The 20,898-nt window shown below is 41.8% G+C and overlaps 1 protein-coding gene across 1 annotated transcript in view; it reads right to left on the bottom strand.

Moving 5' to 3' along the window:
• The window catches only part of DCAF4 (DDB1 and CUL4 associated factor 4), a 161,218-nt gene that overhangs the window by 37,602 nt on the left and 102,718 nt on the right, over positions 1-20,898 (bottom strand). Inside the window, exons 12-13 of the mRNA XM_053697774.1 lie at positions 15,574-15,753; positions 13,469-13,583 (exon numbers count right to left, since the gene is read on the bottom strand). Of these exons, the coding sequence (XP_053553749.1) occupies positions 13,469-13,583; positions 15,574-15,753 (295 nt within the window). The remainder of the gene's footprint in view (positions 1-13,468; positions 13,584-15,573; positions 15,754-20,898) is intronic.

Genomic DNA, 20,898 nt, shown 5'->3' with positions numbered 1-20,898 from the left:
TTCCCAATTTTCCACTCCTGGGATGTGGATAGCAGACAGGTGGCAGGAGTGAGACTCCGCCCATAGAATGATTTTGGTCACTTCTTCCATCGCTAGGGAACTCCTTGTTCCCCCCTGATGGTTGATGTACGCAACAGTTGTCATGTTGTCTGATTGAAACCGTATGAACTTGGCCCTCGCTAGCCGAGGCCAGGCCTTGAGAGCATTGAATATCGCTCTCAGTTCCAGAATATTTATCGGTAGAAGAGATTCTTCCCGAGACCAAAGACCCTGAGCTTTCAGGGATCCCCAGACCGCGCCCCAGCCCATCAGACTGGCGTCGGTCGTGACAATGACCCACTCTGGTCTGCGGAACGTCATCCCTTGAGACAGATTGTCCAGGGACAGCCACCAACGGAGTGAGTCTCTGGTCCTCTGATTTACTTGTATCTTCGGAGATAAGTCTGTATAGTCCCCATTCCACTGACTGAGCATGCACAGTTGTAATGGTCTTAGATGAATGCGCGCAAAAGGAACTATGTCCATCGCCGCTACCATCAACCCGATCACTTCCATGCACTGAGCTATGGAAGGAAGAGGAACGGAATGAAGTATCCGACAAGAGTCTAGAAGTTTTGTTTTTCTGGCCTCTGTTAGAAAGATCCTCATTTCTAAAGAGTCTATAATTGTTCCCAAGAAGGGAACCCTTGTTGACGGGGATAGAGAACTCTTTTCCACGTTCACTTTCCAGCCGTGAGATCTGAGAAAGGCCAGGACAATGTCCGTGTGAGCCTTTGCTTGAGGAAGGGACGACGCTTGAATCAGAATGTCGTCCAGGTAAGGTACTACTGCAATGCCCCTTGGTCTTAGCACCGCTAGAAGGGAGCCTAGTACCTTTGTGAAAATCCTTGGAGCAGTGGCTAATCCGAAAGGAAGCGCCACGAACTGGTAATGTTTGTCCAGGAATGCAAACCTTAGGAACCGATGATGTTCCTTGTGGATAGGAATATGTAGATACGCATCCTTTAAATCCACCGTGGTCATGAATTGACCCTCCTGGATGGAAGGAAGAATAGTTCGAATGGTTTCCATCTTGAAAGATGGAACCTTGAGAAACTTGTTTAAGATCTTGAGATCTAAGATTGGTCTGAACGTTCCCTCTTTTTTGGGAACTATGAACAGATTGGAGTAGAACCCCATCCCTTGTTCTCTTAGTGGAACAGGATGAATCACTCCCATTTTTAACAGGTCTTCTACACAATGTAAGAACGCCTGTCTTTTTATGTGGTCTGAAGACAACTGAGACCTGTGGAACCTCCCCCTTGGGGGAAGTCCCTTGAATTCCAGAAGATAACCCTGGGAGACTATTTCTAGCGCCCAAGGATCCAGAACATCTCTTGCCCAAGCCTGAGCGAAGAGAGAGAGTCTGCCCCCCACCAGATCCGGTCCCGGATCGGGGGCCAATATTTCATGCTGTCTTGGTAGCAGTGGCAGGCTTCTTGGCCTGCTTTCCCTTGTTCCAGCCTTGCATTGGTCTCCAAGCTGGCTTGGCTTGAGAAGTATTACCCTCTTGCTTAGAGGACGTAGCACTTTGGGCTGGTCCGTTTTTACGAAAGGGACGAAAATTGGGTCTATTTTTCGCCTTGAAAGGCCGATCCTGAGGAAGGGCGTGGCCCTTACCCCCAGTGATATCCGAGATAATCTCTTTCAAGTCAGGGCCAAACAGCGTTTTCCCCTTGAAAGGAATGTTTAGTAGCTTGTTCTTGGAAGACGCGTCAGCCGACCAAGATTTCAACCAAAGCGCTCTGCGCGCCACAATAGCAAACCCAGAATTCTTAGCCGCTAACCTAGCCAATTGCAAAGTGGCGTCTAGGGTGAAAGAATTAGCCAATTTGAGAGCATTGATTCTGTCCATAATCTCCTCATAAGGAGGAGAATCACTATCGAGCGCCTTTATCAGTTCATCAAACCAGAAACATGCGGCTGTAGTGACAGGGACAATGCATGAAATTGGTTGTAGAAGGTAACCCTGCTGAACAAACATCTTTTTAAGCAAACCTTCTAATTTTTTATCCATAGGATCTTTGAAAGCACAACTATCCTCTATGGGTATAGTGGTGCGTTTGTTTAAAGTAGAAACCGCTCCCTCGACCTTGGGGACTGTCTGCCATAAGTCCTTTCTGGGGTCGACCATAGGAAACAATTTTTTAAATATGGGGGGAGGGACGAAAGGAATACCGGGCCTTTCCCATTCTTTATTAACAATGTCCGCCACCCGCTTGGGTATAGGAAAAGCTTCTGGGAGCTCCGGCACCTCTAGGAACTTGTCCATTTTACATAGTTTCTCTGGGATGACCAACTTTTCACAATCATCCAGAGTGGATAATACCTCCTTAAGCAGAATGCGGAGATGTTCCAACTTAAATTTAAATGCAATTACATCAGGTTCAGCCTGTTGAGAAATGTTCCCTGAATCAGTAATTTCTCCCTCAGACAAAACCTCCCTGGCCCCCTCAGATTGGGTTAGGGGCCCTTCAGAGATATTAATATCAGCGTCGTCATGCTCTTCAGTAACTAAAACAGAGCAGCCACGCTTACGCTGACAAGGGTTCATTTTGGCTAAAATGTTTTTGACAGAATTATCCATTACAGCCGTTAATTGTTGCATAGTAAGCAGTATTGGCGCGCTAGATGTACTAGGGGCCTCCTGAGTGGGCAAGACTCGTGTAGACGAAGGAGGGAATGATGCAGTACCATGCTTACTCCCCTCACTTGAGGAATCATCTTGGGCATCATTGTCATTATCACATAAATCACATTTATTTAAATGAACAGGAATTCTGGCTTCCCCACATTCAGAACACAGTCTATCTGGTAGTTCAGACATGTTAAACAGGCATAAACTTGATAATAAAGTACAAAAAACGTTTTAAAATAAAACCGTTACTGTCACTTTAAATTTTAAACTGAACACACTTTATTACTGCAATTGCGAAAAAACATGAAGGAATTGTACAAAATTCACCAAATTTTCACCACAGTGTCTTAAAGCCTTAAAAGTATTGCACACCAAATTTGGAAGCTTTAACCCTTAAAATAACGGAACCGGAGCCGTTTTAACACTTTAACCCCTTTACAGTCCCTGGTATCTGCTTTGCTGAGACCCAACCAAGCCCAAAGGGGAATACGATACCAAATGACGCCTTCAGAAAGTCTTTTCTAAGTATCAGAGCTCCTCTCACATGCGACTGCATGCCATGCCTCTCAAAAACAAGTGCGCCACACCGGCGCGAAAATGAGGCTCTGCTTATGCTTTGGGAAAGCCCCAGAGAAATAAGGTGTCTAATACAGTGCCTGCCGATATTATAATATCAATAAACCCAGATAAAATGATTCCTCAAAGCTAAATATGTTTTAAAACTGAATCGATTTAGCCCAGAAAAGTCTACAATCTTAATAAGCCCTTGTGAAGCCCTTATTTACCATCGTAATAAACATGGCTTACCGGATCCCATAGGGAAAAATGACAGCTTCCAGCATTACATCGTCTTGTTAGAATGTGTCATACCTCAAGCAGCAAGAGACTGCACACTGTTCCCCCAACTGAAGTTAATTGCTCTCAACAGTCCTGTGTGGAACAGCCATGGATTTTAGTTACGGTGCTAAAATCATTTTCCTCATACAAACAGAAATCTTCATCTCTTTTCTGTTTCTGAGTAAATAGTACATACCAGCACTATTTTAAAATAACAAACTCTTGATTGAATAATAAAAACTACAGTTAAACACTAAAAAACTCTAAGCCATCTCCGTGGAGATGTTGCCTGTACAACGGCAAAGAGAATGACTGGGGTAGGCGGAGCCTAGGAGGGATCATGTGACCAGCTTTGCTGGGCTCTTTGCCATTTCCTGTTGGGGAAGAGAATATCCCACAAGTAAGGATGACGCCGTGGACCGGACACACCTATGTTGGAGAAACATCTTTTATTATAGAAAACTGCACCTTTATACTCCCACCTCCTAGACCCAGACAGTTAACAGAGGAAACACTCTCCTCAGGTTCACGTTGTCGGTATATACCAGGGTTACAATATAATTTATTTATTATTATCTTTAAAGTAACCTCCAATTAAAGTGTGTGTGTGTGTGTGTGTGTGTGTGTGTGTGTGTGTGTGTGTGTATATATATATATATATATATATATATATATATATATATATATATATATATATATATATACATATACATACATACACACACACACACACAAACATACATACACTTAACAATATATTTATTAAAAACAAAATTTATGCTTACCTGATAAATTCCTTTCTTCTGTAGTGTAGTCAGTCCACGGGTCATCCATTACTTATGGGATTATAACTCCTCCCTAACAGGAAGTGCAAGAGGATCACCCAAGCAGAGCTGCTATATAGCTCCTCCCCTCTACGTCATACCCAGTCATTCGACCGAAACCAAACGAGAAAGGAGAAACTATAGGGTGCAGTGGTGACTGGAGTTTAATTTAAAATTTAGACCTGCCATAAAAAACAGGGCGGGCCGTGGACTGACTACACTACAGGAGAAAGGAATTTATCAGGTAAGCATAAATTTTGTTTTCTCCTGTTAAGTGTAGTCAGTCCACGGGTCATTCATTACTTATGGGATACCAATACCAAAGCTAAAAGTACACGGATGACGGGAGGGACAGGCAGGATCTTTACACGGAAGGAACCACTGCCTGAAGAACCTTTCTCCCAAAAACAGCCTCCGAAGAAGCAAAAGTGTCAAATTTGTAAAATTTGGAAAAAGTGTGAAGTGAAGACCAAGTTGCAGCCTTGCAAATCTGTTCAACAGAGGCCTCATTCTTAAAGGCCCAAGTGGAAGCCACAGCTCTAGTAGAATGAGCTGTAATTCTTTCAGGAGGCTGCTGTCCAGCAGTCTCATAGGCTAAACGTATTATGCTACGAAGCCAGAAAGAGAGAGAGGAGGCAGAAGCTTTTTGACCTCTCCTCTGTCCAGAATAAACGACAAACAGGGAAGAAGTTTGGCGAAAATCTTTAGTTGCCTGTAAATAAAATTTCAGGGCACGGACTACGTCCAGATTGTGCAGAAGTCGCTCCTTCTTTGAAGAAGGGTTAGGGCACAATGATGGAACAACAATCTCTTCATTGATATTCCTGTTAGTGACTACCTTAGGTAAAAACCCAGGTTTAGTACGCAGAACTACCTTGTCTGAATGAAAAATCAGATAAGGAGAATCACAATGTAAGGCCGATAACTCAGAGACTCTTCGAGCCGAGGAAATAGCCATTAAAAACAGAACTTTCCAAGATAACAGCTTGATATCAATGGAATGAAGGGGTTCAAACGGAACACCCTGTAAAACGTTAAGAACTAAGTTTAAGCTCCACGGCGGAGCAACAGACTTAAACACAGGTTTAATCCTGGCCAAAGCCTGACAAAAAGCCTGAACGTCTGGAACTTCTGACAGACGTTTGTGCAAAAGGATGGACAGAGCCGAGATCTGTCCCTTTAAAGAACTAGCGGATAAACCCTTTTCTAAACCTTCTTGTAGAAAAGACAATATCCTAGGAATCCTAACCTTACTCCATGAGTAACTCTTGGATTCGCACCAATGTAAATATTTACGCCATATTTTATGGTAAATTTTCCTGGTAACAGGTTTCCTCGCATGTATTAAGGTATCAATTACTGACTCCGAAAATCCACGCTTTGATAAAATCAAGCGTTCAATCTCCCTGCAGTCAGCCTCAGAGAAATTAGATTTGGATGTTTGAAAGGACCCTGAATCAGAAGGTCCTGTCTCAGAGGCAGAGACCATGGTGGACAGGATGACATGTCCACTAGATCTGCATACCAGGTCCTGCGTGGCCACGCAGGCGCTATTAGAATCACCGATGCTCTCTCCTGTTTGATCCTGGCAATCAATCGAGGAAGCATCGGGAAGGGTGGAAACACATAAGCCATGTTGAAGGCCCAAGGTGCTGTCAGAGCATCTATCAGAACCGCTCCCGGGTCCCTGGACCTGGATCCGTAACAAGGAAGCTTGGCGTTCTGGCGAGACGCCATGAGATCCAGATCTGGCTTGCCCCAACGCCGAAGCATTTGGGCAAAGACCTCCGGATGAAGTTCCCACTCCCCCGGATGAAAAGTCTGGCGACTTAGAAAATCCGCCTCCCAGTTCTCCACGCCTGGGATGTGGATCGATGATAGGTGGCAAGAGTGAGACTCTGCCCAGTGAATTATCTTTGAGACTTCCATCATCGCTAGGGAACTCCTTGTCCCTCCCTGATGGTGATGTAAGCCACAGTCGTGATGTTGTCCGACTGAAACCTGATGAACCTCAGAGTTGCTAACTGAGGCCAAGCCAGAAGGGCATTGAAAACTGCTCTTAATTCCAGAATATTTATGGGAAGGAGACTCTCCTCCTGAGTCCATGATCCCTGAGTCTTCAGGGAATTCCAGACAGCGCCCCAACCTAGCAGGCTGGCGTCTGTTGTTACAATCGTCCAATCTGGCCTGCTGAAGGGCATCCCCTTGGACAGATGTGGCCGAGAGAGCCACCATAGAAGAGAATTTCTGGTCTCTTGATCCAGATTCAGCATAGGGGACAAATCTGAGTAATCCCCATTCCACTGACTTAGCATGCACAATTGCAGTGGTCTGAGATGCAGGCGTGCAAAGGGTACTATGTCCATTGCCGCTACCATTAAGCCGATTACCTCCATGCATTGAGCCACTGACGGGTGTGGAATGGAATGAAGGACACGGCAAGCATTTAGGAGTTTTGTTAACCTGTCCTCTGTCAGGTAAATTTTCATTTCTACAGAATCTATAAGAGTCCCTAAGAAGGGAACTCTTGTGAGTGGCAATAGAGAACTCTTTTCTTCATTCACTTTCCACCCATGTGACCTTAGAAATGCCAGTACTAACTCTGTATGAGACTTGGCAGTTTGGAAACTTGACGCTTGTATCAGAATGTCGTCTAGGTACGGAGCTACCGATATTCCTCGCGGTCTTAGTACCGCCAGAAGAGAACCCAGAACCTTTGTAAAGATTCTTGGAGCAGTAGCTAACCCGAAGGGAAGAGCTACAAACTGGTAATGCCTGTCCAGGAAGGCAAACCTTAGGTACCGGTAATAATCTTTGTGAATCGGTATGTGAAGGTAGGCATCCTTTAAATCCACTGTGGTCATGTACTGACCCTTTTGGATCATGGGTAAGATTGTCCGAATAGTTTCCATTTTGAACGATGGAACTCTTAGGAATTTGTTTAGGATCTTTAAATCCAAGATTGGTCTGAAGGTTCCTTGTTTCTTGGGAACCACAAACAGATTTGAGTAAAACCCTTGTCCGTGTTCCGACCGCGGAACCGGGTGGATCACTCCCATTAGTAAAAGATCTTGTACACAGCGTAGAAACGCCTCTTTCTTTATCTGGTTTGCTGACAACCTTGAAAGATGAAATCTCCCTTTTGGAGGAGAAGCTTTGAAGTCCAGAAGATATCCCTGAGATATGATCTCTAACGCCCAGGGATCCTGGACATCTCTTGCCCAAGCCTGGGCGAAGAGAGAAAGTCTGCCCCCCACTAGATCCGTTTCCGGATTGGGGGCCCTCACTTCATGCTGTCTTAGGGGCAGCAGCAGGTTTTCTGGCCTGCTTGCCCTTGTTCCAGGTCTGGTTAGGTTTCCAGCCCTGTCTGTAGCGAGCAACAGTTCCTTCCTGTTTTGGAGCGGAGGAAGTTGATGCTGCTCCTGCCTTGAAGTTACGAAAGGCACGAAAATTAGACTGTCTAGCCCTTGGTTTGGCTCTGTCTTGACGCAGGGCATGGCCCTTACCTCCAGTAATGTCAGCGATAATTTCTTTCAAACCGGGCCCGAATAACATTTTCTTAAGGTAACCCTCTAACTTTTTATCCATTGGATCTGAAAAAGCACAGCTATCCTCCACCGGGATAGTGGTACGCTTAGCCAGAGTAGAAACTGCTCCCTCCACCTTAGGGACCGTCTGCCATAAGTCCCGTGTGGTGGTGTCTATTGGAAACATTTTTCTAAATATAGGAGGGGGGGAAAAGGGTACACCGGGCCTATCCCACTCCTTGGTAATAATCTCTGTAAGCCTCTTAGGTATAGGAAAAACGTCAGTACACACCGGTACCGCATAGTATCTATCCAGCCTACATAATTTCTCTGGGATTGCAACCGTGTTACAATCATTCAGAGCCGCTAATACCTCCCCAAATAATACACGGAGGTTCTCAAGCTTAAATTTAAAATTTGAAATGTCTGAATCCAGTTTATTTGGATCAGATCCGTCACCCACAGACTGAAGCTCTCCGTCTTCATGTTCTGCCAATTGTGACGCAGTATCAGACATGGCTCTAACATTATCAGCGTACTCTGTTCTCACCCCAGAGTGGTCGCGTTTACCTCTAAGTTCTGGCAATTTAGATAAAACTTCAGTCATAACATTAGCCATGTCTTGCAAAGTGATTTGTAAGGGCCGCCCTGATGTACTTGGCGCCACAATATCACGCACCTCCTGAGCGGGAGATGCAGGTACTGACACGTGAGGAGAGTTAGTCGGCATAACTTCCCCCTCGTTGTCTGGTGAAATTTTCTTGACATGTACAGATTGGCTTTTATTTAAAGTAGCATCAATGCAATTAGTACACAAATTTCTATTGGGCTCCACATTGGCCTTTGAACATATTGCACAAAGAGATTCCTCTGTGTCAGACATGTTTAAACAAACTAGCAATTAGACTAGCAAGCTTGGAAAATACTTTTCAAATAAATTTACAAGCAATATAAAAAACGTTACTGTGCCTTTAAGAAGCACACAAAACTGTCACAGTTGAAATAACAATGAATCGGATTAGTTATAGCAACCAAATTTTCACAGTAAATGCATTAAGTTAGCAAAGGATTGCACCCACTAGCAAATGGATGATTAACCCCTTAATACCAAAAAACGGATAACAATTGAAAATATAAACGTTTTTATCACAGTCAAAGCACAGTCTCACAGGTCTGCTGTGAGTGATTACCTCCCTCAAAACTAGTTTTGGAGACCCCTGAGCTCTGTAGAGACGTCCTGGATCATGCAGGGAGAAAAAGGCAGACTGTGACTGAATTTCTACTGCGCAATAAAGCGCCAAAATAGGCCCCTCCCACTCATATACAACAGTGGGGAAGCTCAGTAAACTGATTTAATTCATAACAAACGACAGCCATGTGGAAAATAATGCCCATAAAATTTTTCACCAAGTACCTCAGAGAAAAAAACGATTAACATGACAGTAAACGTTTTAAATATAAAATTATGAAATGTTATTAAAAAGCCTGCTGCTAGCCGCTCTCACTGCAGAATAGGCTATAAGTTATATGTATACAGTATTTTCTTAGTGAAGTGCCATTCCCCAGAAATACTTCAGTGTAAACATACATACATATAAGCCTGATATCAGTTGCTACTACTGCATTTAAGGCTGCACTTACATTACATCGGTATTAGCAGTATTTTCTCAGTCAATTCCATTCCTTAGAAAATAATATACTGCAACATACCTCCTTGCAGGTGAACCCTGCCCGCTGTCCCCTGTTCTGAAGTTACCTGGCCGAGAACAGCAAATGGATCTTAGTTACGTCCGCTAAGATCATACACAAACTCAGGTAGATTCTTCTTCTAATGCTGCCTGAGAAAAAACAACACACTCCGGTGCCGTTTAAAATAACAAACTTTTGATTGAAGAAATAAAAACTAAGTTTAACAACCACAGTCCTCTCACACGTCCTATCTATTAGTTAGGTGCAAGAGAATGACTGGGTATGACGTAGAGGGGAGGAGCTATATAGCAGCTCTGCTTGGGTGATCCTCTTGCACTTCCTGTTAGGGAGGAGTTATAATCCCATAAGTAATGGATGACCCGTGGACTGACTACACTTAACAGGAGAAATTAATATTTATTCCTTAGTTCTAGACTAGTTATCCTTATAGACACATTGAATTATATTTATGTAGAAACTAGATTATGAATCAATTATGCACGCTTATTTCTTTACAATATTCTATATAACAGATCATAAAAAATATGTCTTTAAAGTTAACCTTACTCGCAATGAATCGCATTAAAATACCACAATAAAATACCAGAATATGGACCGCTAACTTAACAGTGCTTAGTTGAACAATATAACAAGATAGTTCACACAATGATTTAACATAACTTCCAGACAAATATAATTAAACTATTTAGCCCACAATAAAGTAAATTCTAAAATATATACAGTATATAGCAATAATTGTAATTAACTTATGATATTAAAATACAAAACTCTTTCTAAACATTAATATTTAATACCAGTATACTTACTACCCTGGGTATAATTAATATTAAATATAAGAATAAATCTCCTTTTAAATCACACTACTATATAACTATAGTTTTAGAATACCTTGATTTAAATATTAAAAGTATGAAACAACCTTTTATACCAAATAATCCAACTTGAAAGTTTTAGCTTTTTCAGATTAATCCAGTTCCTCATCCTATGAAGAGGTTTTGCAATTATGGAAAAAAAGAAAAATTAGGCCCAGTTTTGCTTTATAGAGACTGTGTTTCAAAAGGCAGCAAGTTAGTCTGTCAAAATTAAGCAGAAAAGACCCCTTTTCTCCTATGCATCAGGCTTTTATGAATTGATAAGGCCGCCTCTGTTTTGTAATAATTTGTGAACGTTTTGGATACGCTTTCCGGTGCGGTCTCTGATTGGTCCTCGGATCTTAACATTTTATTGGTTTATTGGGATCATACCAGTTTTAGCAGACACCTAGAAATGCAGTCTCATTATCAATATTGCTAACAGTAAATACAGTTTACTATATATCTTCAAATGTATATTTAATATACTCAATATTTTCTGATATAAATTGATTATATGTTAAGCATCTGTGGGACCATATAATACTATTGTGTGAGTATTTTCATACTAAACATGAGTATATCTCTAGTACCATATTACAAAGTAATTCCTATACATTTAAATATTTTAGAAGATGTATTAAAATCACATTTTTATGAGGGGACTTAAAAGGAATCAAATACTTTCAGTATGAATTTAATTAATATATTGATTCATATTCTGATATAACATTGTTTTGAATGCATGCATGAAAACACAGATATGATATACTTCATTGTACGATTCACTGGTTTCTCACAGGTTTGGAATGAAAGAAACATTGTTGTTATTCTGAAGTAAGTTGGCTAAACACTTAAAATAGACAGGTATATATTCACTTTAGATTTAAAGGTATCTTACCCGTTAGACACATCTCCCCTGATCCATAAATATACATTTATTTACACAGTCTGAGTCTAAATGAAATATTTGAGAGTTATACAGTTCAAATAGATGAATTTCTAACTTATCTTTACTATTTCACAGTGACGTGACATGTGAACTCAGTAGATTTGAACTCAGCATGGGACAATTAACACCCAGATGATATGAGCCACATCTTTTGAGAAATTTTGTATATTCCACTATCGTTACAGACGGACCATCCGCTCCTCCAGATAGGAAAACTCTTTTTATACAGGCTTCCTTTGAAGCCAGGATAATTGGGATATCTTGCATTTAGGCATATAATTTGCATGCTCGCATCATGCTTGTGATGTGTATCTGGTCACAGCAGGAGTTCTATGCATTGAATATAGACGGGGTTTGGGGCTAAAAATTCTGATCTTAGAATTTAACTTACATTAGCCAGTTTCATCTATAAATGAATTATTTTACCTAATTATATACAGGTGTGTGTATATATATATATATATATATATATATATGTATATATATATATATATATATATATATATATCTAATGCCACTCAGCAATAGCCTGACATAAAATCTCAGCCGGAATGGAAGAAATGAACATAGACCACACCCGGACACATGAGTGTAGGACAGTACTTTCCCTGTTATTACAAGTACAGCAAGTAATAGGAGCTGTGCAACACTTTAAAAAACGAAAGTGAAACTTAAAAGTAAAACCTGTTTGTTCAAGCCAAAAACACATCAGCCCAGGGAAATAATCACACAAAGCAGCATGAAAATAATTAATACACTGATTAATTAACCCCAACTGTTCAATAAACCCCCTTCAGGGGATATTAACCCTGGATCCTATCAAGGTGTAAAGGAGCCACACTGTGACCCTGTTATAGCGTTTTATGTATGAAAATTGAAACAATCTTACCTCAAGTGTGACAAGTTTTATAGCAGCGCTCCTAACATGGACTTGAGTGAGAGAAAGCAGGCAGTAAAACTTGTCAACACTGATTGCTTAGGATCTGTTAGCAATAGTCTGGATGGTTTTGCAGAAAAACTTTCCCTGCATCTCCATCAATATTCTCACTGAGAGGTTGACATGACTACTTAAAACTTCAGTCCTATCTCAAAGAGCAGATACCCTTTTTCAGGACTCTCCGAATCTTCTGACACTTCTATCTTATCTTAGGAAGGAAATTAACAGTTCCGCAGAGTGTTCGACCCAGGTAAACACAAGTAATATAGCTGCCAAATATTTTTAAAATAAAAGTGTGCACTACTAATACACTATGTCCTGTACAGTCCTAGCAAAAACCATTGAACGCTGTGCAGTTTGAGCCTAGTTGCGAGTGTGTCTCCCAGTCCCAGCAATGCTATTGATTAAGTGCCCCACAAGTCCCCCTGGCATTAGTACCTAAGTACCACTTCTCTGCCAAGTCTATGGGCTGCGAGTGAAAAATTCATACTTAAACTACACTCACATACTGAATTTACCTGTGTCAAGTATTGAAGCCAAATCCTAGTCAGGTAACGCCAATATGCTGACAAGGATGTAGCCCGACATAGCCAGCAGTAGGTGACTAAAGGACCAGTCTCAGTGACCACTGCGGCAGACTGGTGAACAACTCCTGCAGAAGAATTACACTCACCAGCCATGATACTGCTATACACCCCTCTGCTCTATTCTTGGTCCTTTGAGGGGGGATGATGGACCATTGATGGACCATTGACCCAGCAATGCACCATTGACCTGTTTTTCTGTAAAGGCAAAAATTAAGACTTAGGGGAACCAGGAAGTGGGAGGAATTAAAGCTCCTATTTTGTTGGGTAATTTTGCCTGCCTTTTCATGGAGGGAGTTTAATCCCAACTGTTATGATTCATGAACTCTCACCAACTTATAAAAGAGATACATAATTTGCCTGTTGCATAGTTTGCATCATCACCCTATAGTGCACACAATTACTGTGCCACATACATTTTCCATACTTTATAACACCACAAATAAGCCAGATAAGCTAATAATTATCCAGACAATACAAATATATTTTTCTTTCAGATTTTGCTCTTTTATCCTCTTTTTTTTGTACTACAAACTGATAAGGGAAAGGCCTGTTTCTGCAGATCCTACCTGTAAGAAGCAGCCCTTCCTCTTCATTTATGTGTAGTGGTAATATGGCATATTGGTTGATATTCCCCAGGTATCGCTTGACACATTTCACTACTCTCAGGTCCCATAGCTTGATCTAATAATACAACAACAAATAAGTATAAATAACAAATTGTCTAAAATCATAGAAGAATTCTAAACTGGTATAATAGTGGTGAGAAACGTCACTGATAACTGATAATAACTGTTTAGGCCTGCAGGCACACCCTTTTGTTAGCTTAGGAACTTATATATACTTGGACCATGAATATTGTGAGTGCAATGCCTTCAGTACCATGTAGATTAATTACTTTTCTCTGCTGTTTAAAGGGACAGTATACACCAATTTTCATTTAACTGCATGTAATAGACACTACAGCGGGTTAGGGACCGGAGCCCCGCTGTAAAGTGAAAACCGCCTTAAAGTGAAACAAGGCAGTTTTAGCTTTCTTTTCACTTGCCAGTGTGTTTAAAAACATGTTTTAACTAACTTATATTAGGTGTGCAATAGTGCTAAGTTTAGTTTAACACTCGCACAGCACAGTATTCAATAAATACTGTACCTGTAAAATAGTGACAATCACTGTAGTACAATTTGCCAGAGTATAGCACTGAGACACAGATTGCACTGTAATGCTGTAAACAGAGTGAACTAAGCATAATAAAATGGTGCCAGTCACTTTTCTTGCAATCTCACGAAGATTACAGCACTGTTTTAAAATCCTTGGAGGTTGAACTTCAGCTCCACAAAGCGCTGTATTAGCGAAGCGCTGTAAAGTGAAGCGCTTTAAAGTGAGGTATACCTGTACTTTGGAGAATAATATGCACAGATACTGATATAAAAATCCAGTATAAAACCTTTTAAAACCTTACTTAAAAGCTCCCAATTTAGCACTGCTAATAAACTTAGGCAGTGACACCCACTGAAAGGGACTGAGAGCAGACCTTCCACTCCTCCCCTGCATATGAAAAGACCCATTATACAAACGGAAGCAATCTGAAGTCTGTAGACTTCAGTATGCATCTAAAATTTTGGGGCTTGGGTAGGAGTCTGAAAATCAGCACAATATTATTTAGAAATAAGCCAAACTATACATTTTTACAAAAACACACGCAGGTGGGCTATATAAATGGATCATCTACAGAGCATTTATGCAAAGAAAAATCTAGTTTACAATGTCCCTTTAATGTTCTATATAAGTATTGGTCATTAATATTTTTATGTATAAAGTATTTTTTAACATTTTATGGGACTTTTTTGGTTATATTGTTTATACTCCTGTGGCCACGTTATTATAATATAATATTTAGATCTTAAAGGGACAGTATACTATAAAATTGTTTTTCCCTTAATGTGTTTCCAATAAAAAAAATGTACTAGCTGCAGCGTATAAAATGCATGAGATTTGCTTTTTTTAAGGCTTATTTGTGTATATGAGTAGCTGATTTTGTGTTTTGAAGCCACAACCTAATAAAATGGGTTGAACTTGTAGGTATAATTAGATCTCATTACTTTATCACCTTGTGTACATTTATCTGCTTCTTTATCTTATATCTGTCCATAAACCAATCCCCAATACTTGGAGAGAACAATGGAAAATTAAAATGTTATTACCTTATCTCTTTTATAACCCACTGGGAGTGTAATTTCTTCTACTGGCTGTGTTAACACAGCTTGGCCTAGAGTCAAAAACTTTCAGGATGGATGGGGATACCACAGGCTAAATAAACTATTTCAAATGGCAATATAAGGGTAATGGAAACAATTTAATACACTCCAGCAGGTAAAGTGGATCATTGGGAACAAATTAAAGGGGAGAATTTTTTTGCGTAAACTGTCCCTTTAAAAAAATAAGTGAGTCTATAACTATAAGACACTGGCAGACTAAAGTCAGGACACTATTTAATGTACTTGTGGGACTACACTAATCTAAAATACTGCCTTAAAAGGTGCCAATCCTTTGGTAATGAAAAAAGCCTTTAAAGGCCAGTATTAAACTTTTACCCCCGCACTGGTCAGAGGACATACAGTATGATTATGTTAATGTTTTAAGGAGCACTGTGCCTCAATGGTGAAAATACTGTACCTCGCCAGACATATCTGTCACCATTAAGTAATTTTCATCCTGAAGAAGATGCATGGACGTGATTGCAGAGTTATGATGAAAGCCAACAGCTTTTTTCCAGTTGCAAGAACTTCCGGCAGGCACGCGAAGGTCTATGGCAAAAACCTCACCAGCACGAGAACCACTATACAGCAACAAGGACTGATACAAAAGGGGTTTCGTTATTAAAAGAAAATGCTTTACAATGTTCATCACAAACATAAATCTTGTATCTATGGCTTAATCCTCATCAGTTATTTTTCTCTCATCCTTTACTCAATACCTGTTAAAGTGGATGAGATGTAAACAGTAACAGAATAATAGTACAAGACCCTTTAAATGATTCAAAAAGCTTTTCAATACACAGGTGGGCGATGCACACACCACCCCCCCCCCCCCCTAAAAAAAAAAAAATTCTGGTGTAAGGGTTTCCTTTATAAGGAAGGCACAGTATGTCAGGTACAAAATATATACAGCTGAGCAGATTATTAAGTGATCAAGCATCTGAAAACTAACCAACATATTATACTAAAATATTCCATTAAAGTGAATGTAAACTTTGAGGAATGAGTGCCCGGTTTTTCAAAATCCTATTAAAAACAGGGGCACTTTCATTCATCTAAGTTTACATTTTAGATGTTTTGTTAAAAAAATTAAATTATGCTTACATGATAATTTAATTTCCATCGAGGTAGGAGAGTCCACGGCTTCATTCATTACTATTGGGAATTAAGAACCTGGCCACCAGGAGGAGGCAGAGACACCCCAGGCAAAGGCTTAAATACCTCTCCCAGTTCCCTCATCCCCCAGTCATTCTGCCAAGGGAACCAGGAACAGTAGGAGATTAATACATTTATGGCCGCCCAACGGAGGTATGGGCGGGAGCTGTGGACTCTTCTCCCCTCGATGGAAATGAAGTTATCAGGTAAGCATAATTTATGTTTTCCATCTAAAGGGGAGGAGAGTCCACGGCTTCATTCATTACTATTGGGAACATATACCCAAGCTCTAGAGGACACTGAATGAAACCGGGAGGGTAAAAGGCGGACCCTAATCTGAGGGCACCACAGCCTGCAAAACCTCTCTCCCAAAAACAGCTTCCACAGAAGTCAAATTTGTAAAACCTTGTAAAAGTGTGTAAGGAGGACCAGGTAGCCCCCTTACAAATCTGCTCCATAGAGGCCTCATTTTAGAAGGCCCAAGACGAAGCCACAGCTCTAGTTGAATGAGCCGTGATCCTCTGAGGAGGCTTATGTCCTACTGTCTCATAAGCCAAGCAAATCAAGCTCCTCAACCAAAAAGACAAAGTAGCAGCAGAGGCCCTTTGCCCCTTGCGCTTCCCAGAATACACCACAAAAAGAGATATAGACTGTCTGAAATCCTTTGTAGCCTGAAGATAGAACTTCAAGGCATGAACCACATCCAGGTTATGAAGTAACCTCTTCTTTGAAGAGGAGGGGTTAGGACACAAAGGAGGAACAACTATTTCCTGATTGATGTCATGGTTAGACACCACCTTGGGGAGAAACCCCAACCCAGTGCGAAGTACAGCCTTATCCGCATGAAACACCAGAAAAACATAATTTATGCTTACCTGATAAATTCCTTTCTTCTGTTGTGTGATCAGTCCACGGGTCATCATTACTTCTGGGATATAACTCCTCCCCAACAGGAAATGCAAGAGGATTCACCCAGCAGAGCTGCATATAGCTCCTCCCCTCTACGTCAGTCCCAGTCATTCGACCAAGAATCAACGAGAAAGGAGTAACCAAGGGTGAAGTGGTGACTGGAGTATAATTTAAAAGATATTTACCTGCCTTAAAACAGGGCGGGCCGTGGACTGATCACACAACAGAAGAAAGGAATTTATCAGGTAAGCATAAATTATGTTTTCTTCTGTTATGTGTGATCAGTCCACGGGTCATCATTACTTCTGGGATACCAATACCAAAGCAAAAGTACACGGATGACGGGAGGGATAGGCAGGCTCATTATACAGAAGGAACCACTGCCTGAAGAACCTTTCTCCCAAAAATAGCCTCCGAAGAAGCAAAAGTGTCAAATTTGTAAAATTTGGAAAAAGTATGAAGCGAAGACCAAGTTGCAGCCTTGCAAATCTGTTCAACAGAGGCCTCATTCTTAAAGGCCCAAGTGGAAGCCACAGCTCTAGTGGAGTGAGCTGTAATTCTTTCAGGAGGCTGCTGTCCAGCAGTCTCATAGGCTAAACGTATTATGCTACGAAGCCAAAAAGAGAGAGAGGTAGCAGAAGCTTTTTGACCTCTCCTCTGTCCAGAGTAAACGACAAACAAGGAAGAAGTTTGGCGAAAATCTTTAGTTGCCTGCAAGTAGAACTTGAGGGCACGAACTACATCCAGATTGTGTAAAAGACGTTCCTTCTTTGAAGAAGGATTTGGACACAAGGATGGGACAACAATCTCTTGATTGATGTTCCTGTTAGTGACTACCTTAGGTAAGAACCCAGGTTTAGTACGCAGAACTACCTTGTCTGAGTGAAAAATCAGATAAGGGGAATCACAATGTAAGGCTGATAACTCAGAGACTCTTCGAGCCGAGGAAATAGCCATCAAAAACAGAACTTTCCAAGATAACATTTTTATATCAATGGAATGAAGGGGTTCAAACGGAACACCCTGTAAAACGTTAAGAACTAAGTTTAAACTCCATGGTGGAGCAACAGCTTTAAACACAGGCTTGATCCTAGCTAAAGCCTGACAAAAGGACTGGACGTCTGGATTTTCTGACAGACGTCTGTGTAACAAGATGGACAGAGCTGAAATCTGTCCCTTTAATGAACTAGCTGATAAACCCTTTTCTAAACCTTCTTGTAGAAAAGACAATATCCTAGCGATCCTAACCTTACTCCAGGAGTAACCTTTGGATTCGCACCAGTATAGGTATTTCCGCCATATTTTATGGTAAATCCTTCTGGTAACAGGCTTCCTAGCCTGAATCAGGGTATCAATAACCGACTCAGAAAAACCACGTTTTGATAAAATCAAGCGTTCAATTTCCAAGCAGTCAGCTTCAGAGAAGTTAGATTTTGATGTTTGAATGGACCCTGTATCAGAAGGTCCTGTCTTAGAGGTAGAGACCAAGGCGGACAGGATGACATGTCCACTAGATCTGCATACCAAGTCCTGCGTGGCCAAGCAGGTGCTATTAGAATTACTGATGCTCTCTCCTGTTTGATTTTGGCAATCAATCGAGGAAGCAGCGGGAAGGGTGGAAACACATAAGCCATCCTGAAGTTCCAAGGTGCTGTCAAAGCATCTATCAGAACTGCTCCCGGATCCCTGGATCTGGACCCGTAGCGAGGAAGTCTGGCGTTCTGGCGAGACGCCATGAGATCTATCTCTGGTTTGCCCCAACGTCGAAGTATTTGGGCAAAGACCTCCGGATGAAGTTCCCACTCCCCCGGATGAAGAGTCTGGCGACTCAAGAAATCCGCCTCCCAGTTCTCCACTCCCGGGATGTGGATTGCTGACAGGTGGCAAGAGTGAGACTCTGCCCAGCGAATTATCTTTGATACTTCCATCATTGCTAGGGAGCTTCTTGTCCCTCCCTGATGGTTGATGTAAGCTACAGTCGTGATGTTGTCCGACTGAAACCTGATGAACCCCCGAGTTATTAACTGGGGCCAAGCCAGAAGGGCATTGAGAACTGCTCTCAATTCCAGAATGTTTATTGGAAGGAGACTCTCCTCCTGATTCCATAGTCCCTGAGCCTTCAGAGAATTCCAGACAGCGCCCCAACCTAGTAGGCTGGCGTCTGTTGTTACAATTGTCCAGTCTGGCCTGCTGAATGGCATCCCCCTGGACAGGTGTGGCCGATGAAGCCACCATAGAAGAGAATTTCTGGTCTCTTGATTCAGATTCAGAGCAGGGGACAAATCTGAGTAATCCCCATTCCACTGACTTAGCATGCATAATTGCAGCGGTCTGAGGTGTAGGCGTGCAAAAGGTACTATGTCCCTTGCCGCTACCATTAAGCCGATCACCTCCATGCATTGAGCTACTGACGGGTGTTGAATGGAATGAAGGACGCGGCATGCATTTTGAAGTTTTGTTAACCTGTCTTCTGTCAGGTAAATCTTCATTTCTACAGAATCTATAAGAGTCCCCAAGAATGGAACTCTTGTGAGAGGAAAGAGAGAACTCTTCTTTTCGTTCACTTTCCATCCATGCGACCTTAGAAATGCCAGAACTAACTCTGTATGAGACTTGGCAGTTTGAAAGCTTGAAGCTTGTATTAGAATGTCGTCTAGGTACGGAGCTACCGAAATCCCTCGCGGTCTTAGTACCGCTAGAAGGGCACCCAGAACCTTTGTGAAGATTCTTGGAGCCGTAGCCAATCCGAATGGAAGAGCTACAAACTGGTAGTGCCTGTCTAAGAAGGCAAACCTTAGATACCGGTGATGATCTTTGTGGATCGGTATGTGAAGGTAAGCATCCTTTAAATCCACTGTGGTCATGTACTGACCCTCTTGGATCATGGGTAAGATTGTCCGAATAGTTTCCATTTTGAACGATGGAACTCTTAGGAATTTGTTTAGAGTCTTTAAATCTAAGATTGGCCTGAAAGTTCCCTCTTTTTTGGGAACCACAAACAGGTTTGAGTAGAACCCTTGTCCTTGTTCCGACCACGGAACCGGATGGATCACTCCCATTGTTAACAGATCTTGTACGCAGCGTAGAAACGCTTCTTTCTTTATCTGGTTTGTTGACAACCTTGACAGATGAAATCTCCCTCTTGGGGGAGATAATTTGAAGTCTAGAAGGTATCCCTGAGATATGATCTCTAGTGCCCAGGGATCCTGAACATCTCTTGCCCAGGCCTGGGCGAAGAGGGAGAGTCTGCCCCCTACTAGATCCGGTCCCGGATCGGGGGCTCTCGGTTCATGCTGTCTTTGGGGCAGCAGCAGGTTTCCTGGCCTGCTTGCTTTTGTTCCAGGACTGGTTAGGCTTCCAGCCTTGCCTGTAACGAGCAACAGCTCCTTCCTGTTTTGGTGCAGTGGAGGTTGATGCTGCTCCTGTTTTGAAATTCCGAAAGGGACGAAAATTAGACTGTCTAGCCTTAGCTTTGGCCTTGTCTTGAGGTAGGGCGTGGCCCTTACCTCCCGTAATGTCAGCGATAATTTCTTTCAAACCGGGCCCGAATAAGGACTGCCCCTTGAAAGGTATATTAAGTAATTTGGACTTAGAAGTAACATCAGCTGACCAGGATTTTAGCCACAGTGCCCTGCGTGCCTGTATGGCGAATCCTGAGTTCTTAGCCGTAAGTTTGGTT

This window comes from Bombina bombina, chromosome 1 (assembly GCF_027579735.1).
Source record: "Bombina bombina isolate aBomBom1 chromosome 1, aBomBom1.pri, whole genome shotgun sequence".
NCBI classification, from domain to species: Eukaryota; Metazoa; Chordata; class Amphibia; order Anura; family Bombinatoridae; genus Bombina; species Bombina bombina.
This window is presented reverse-complemented; position numbering and strand designations above follow the sequence as displayed.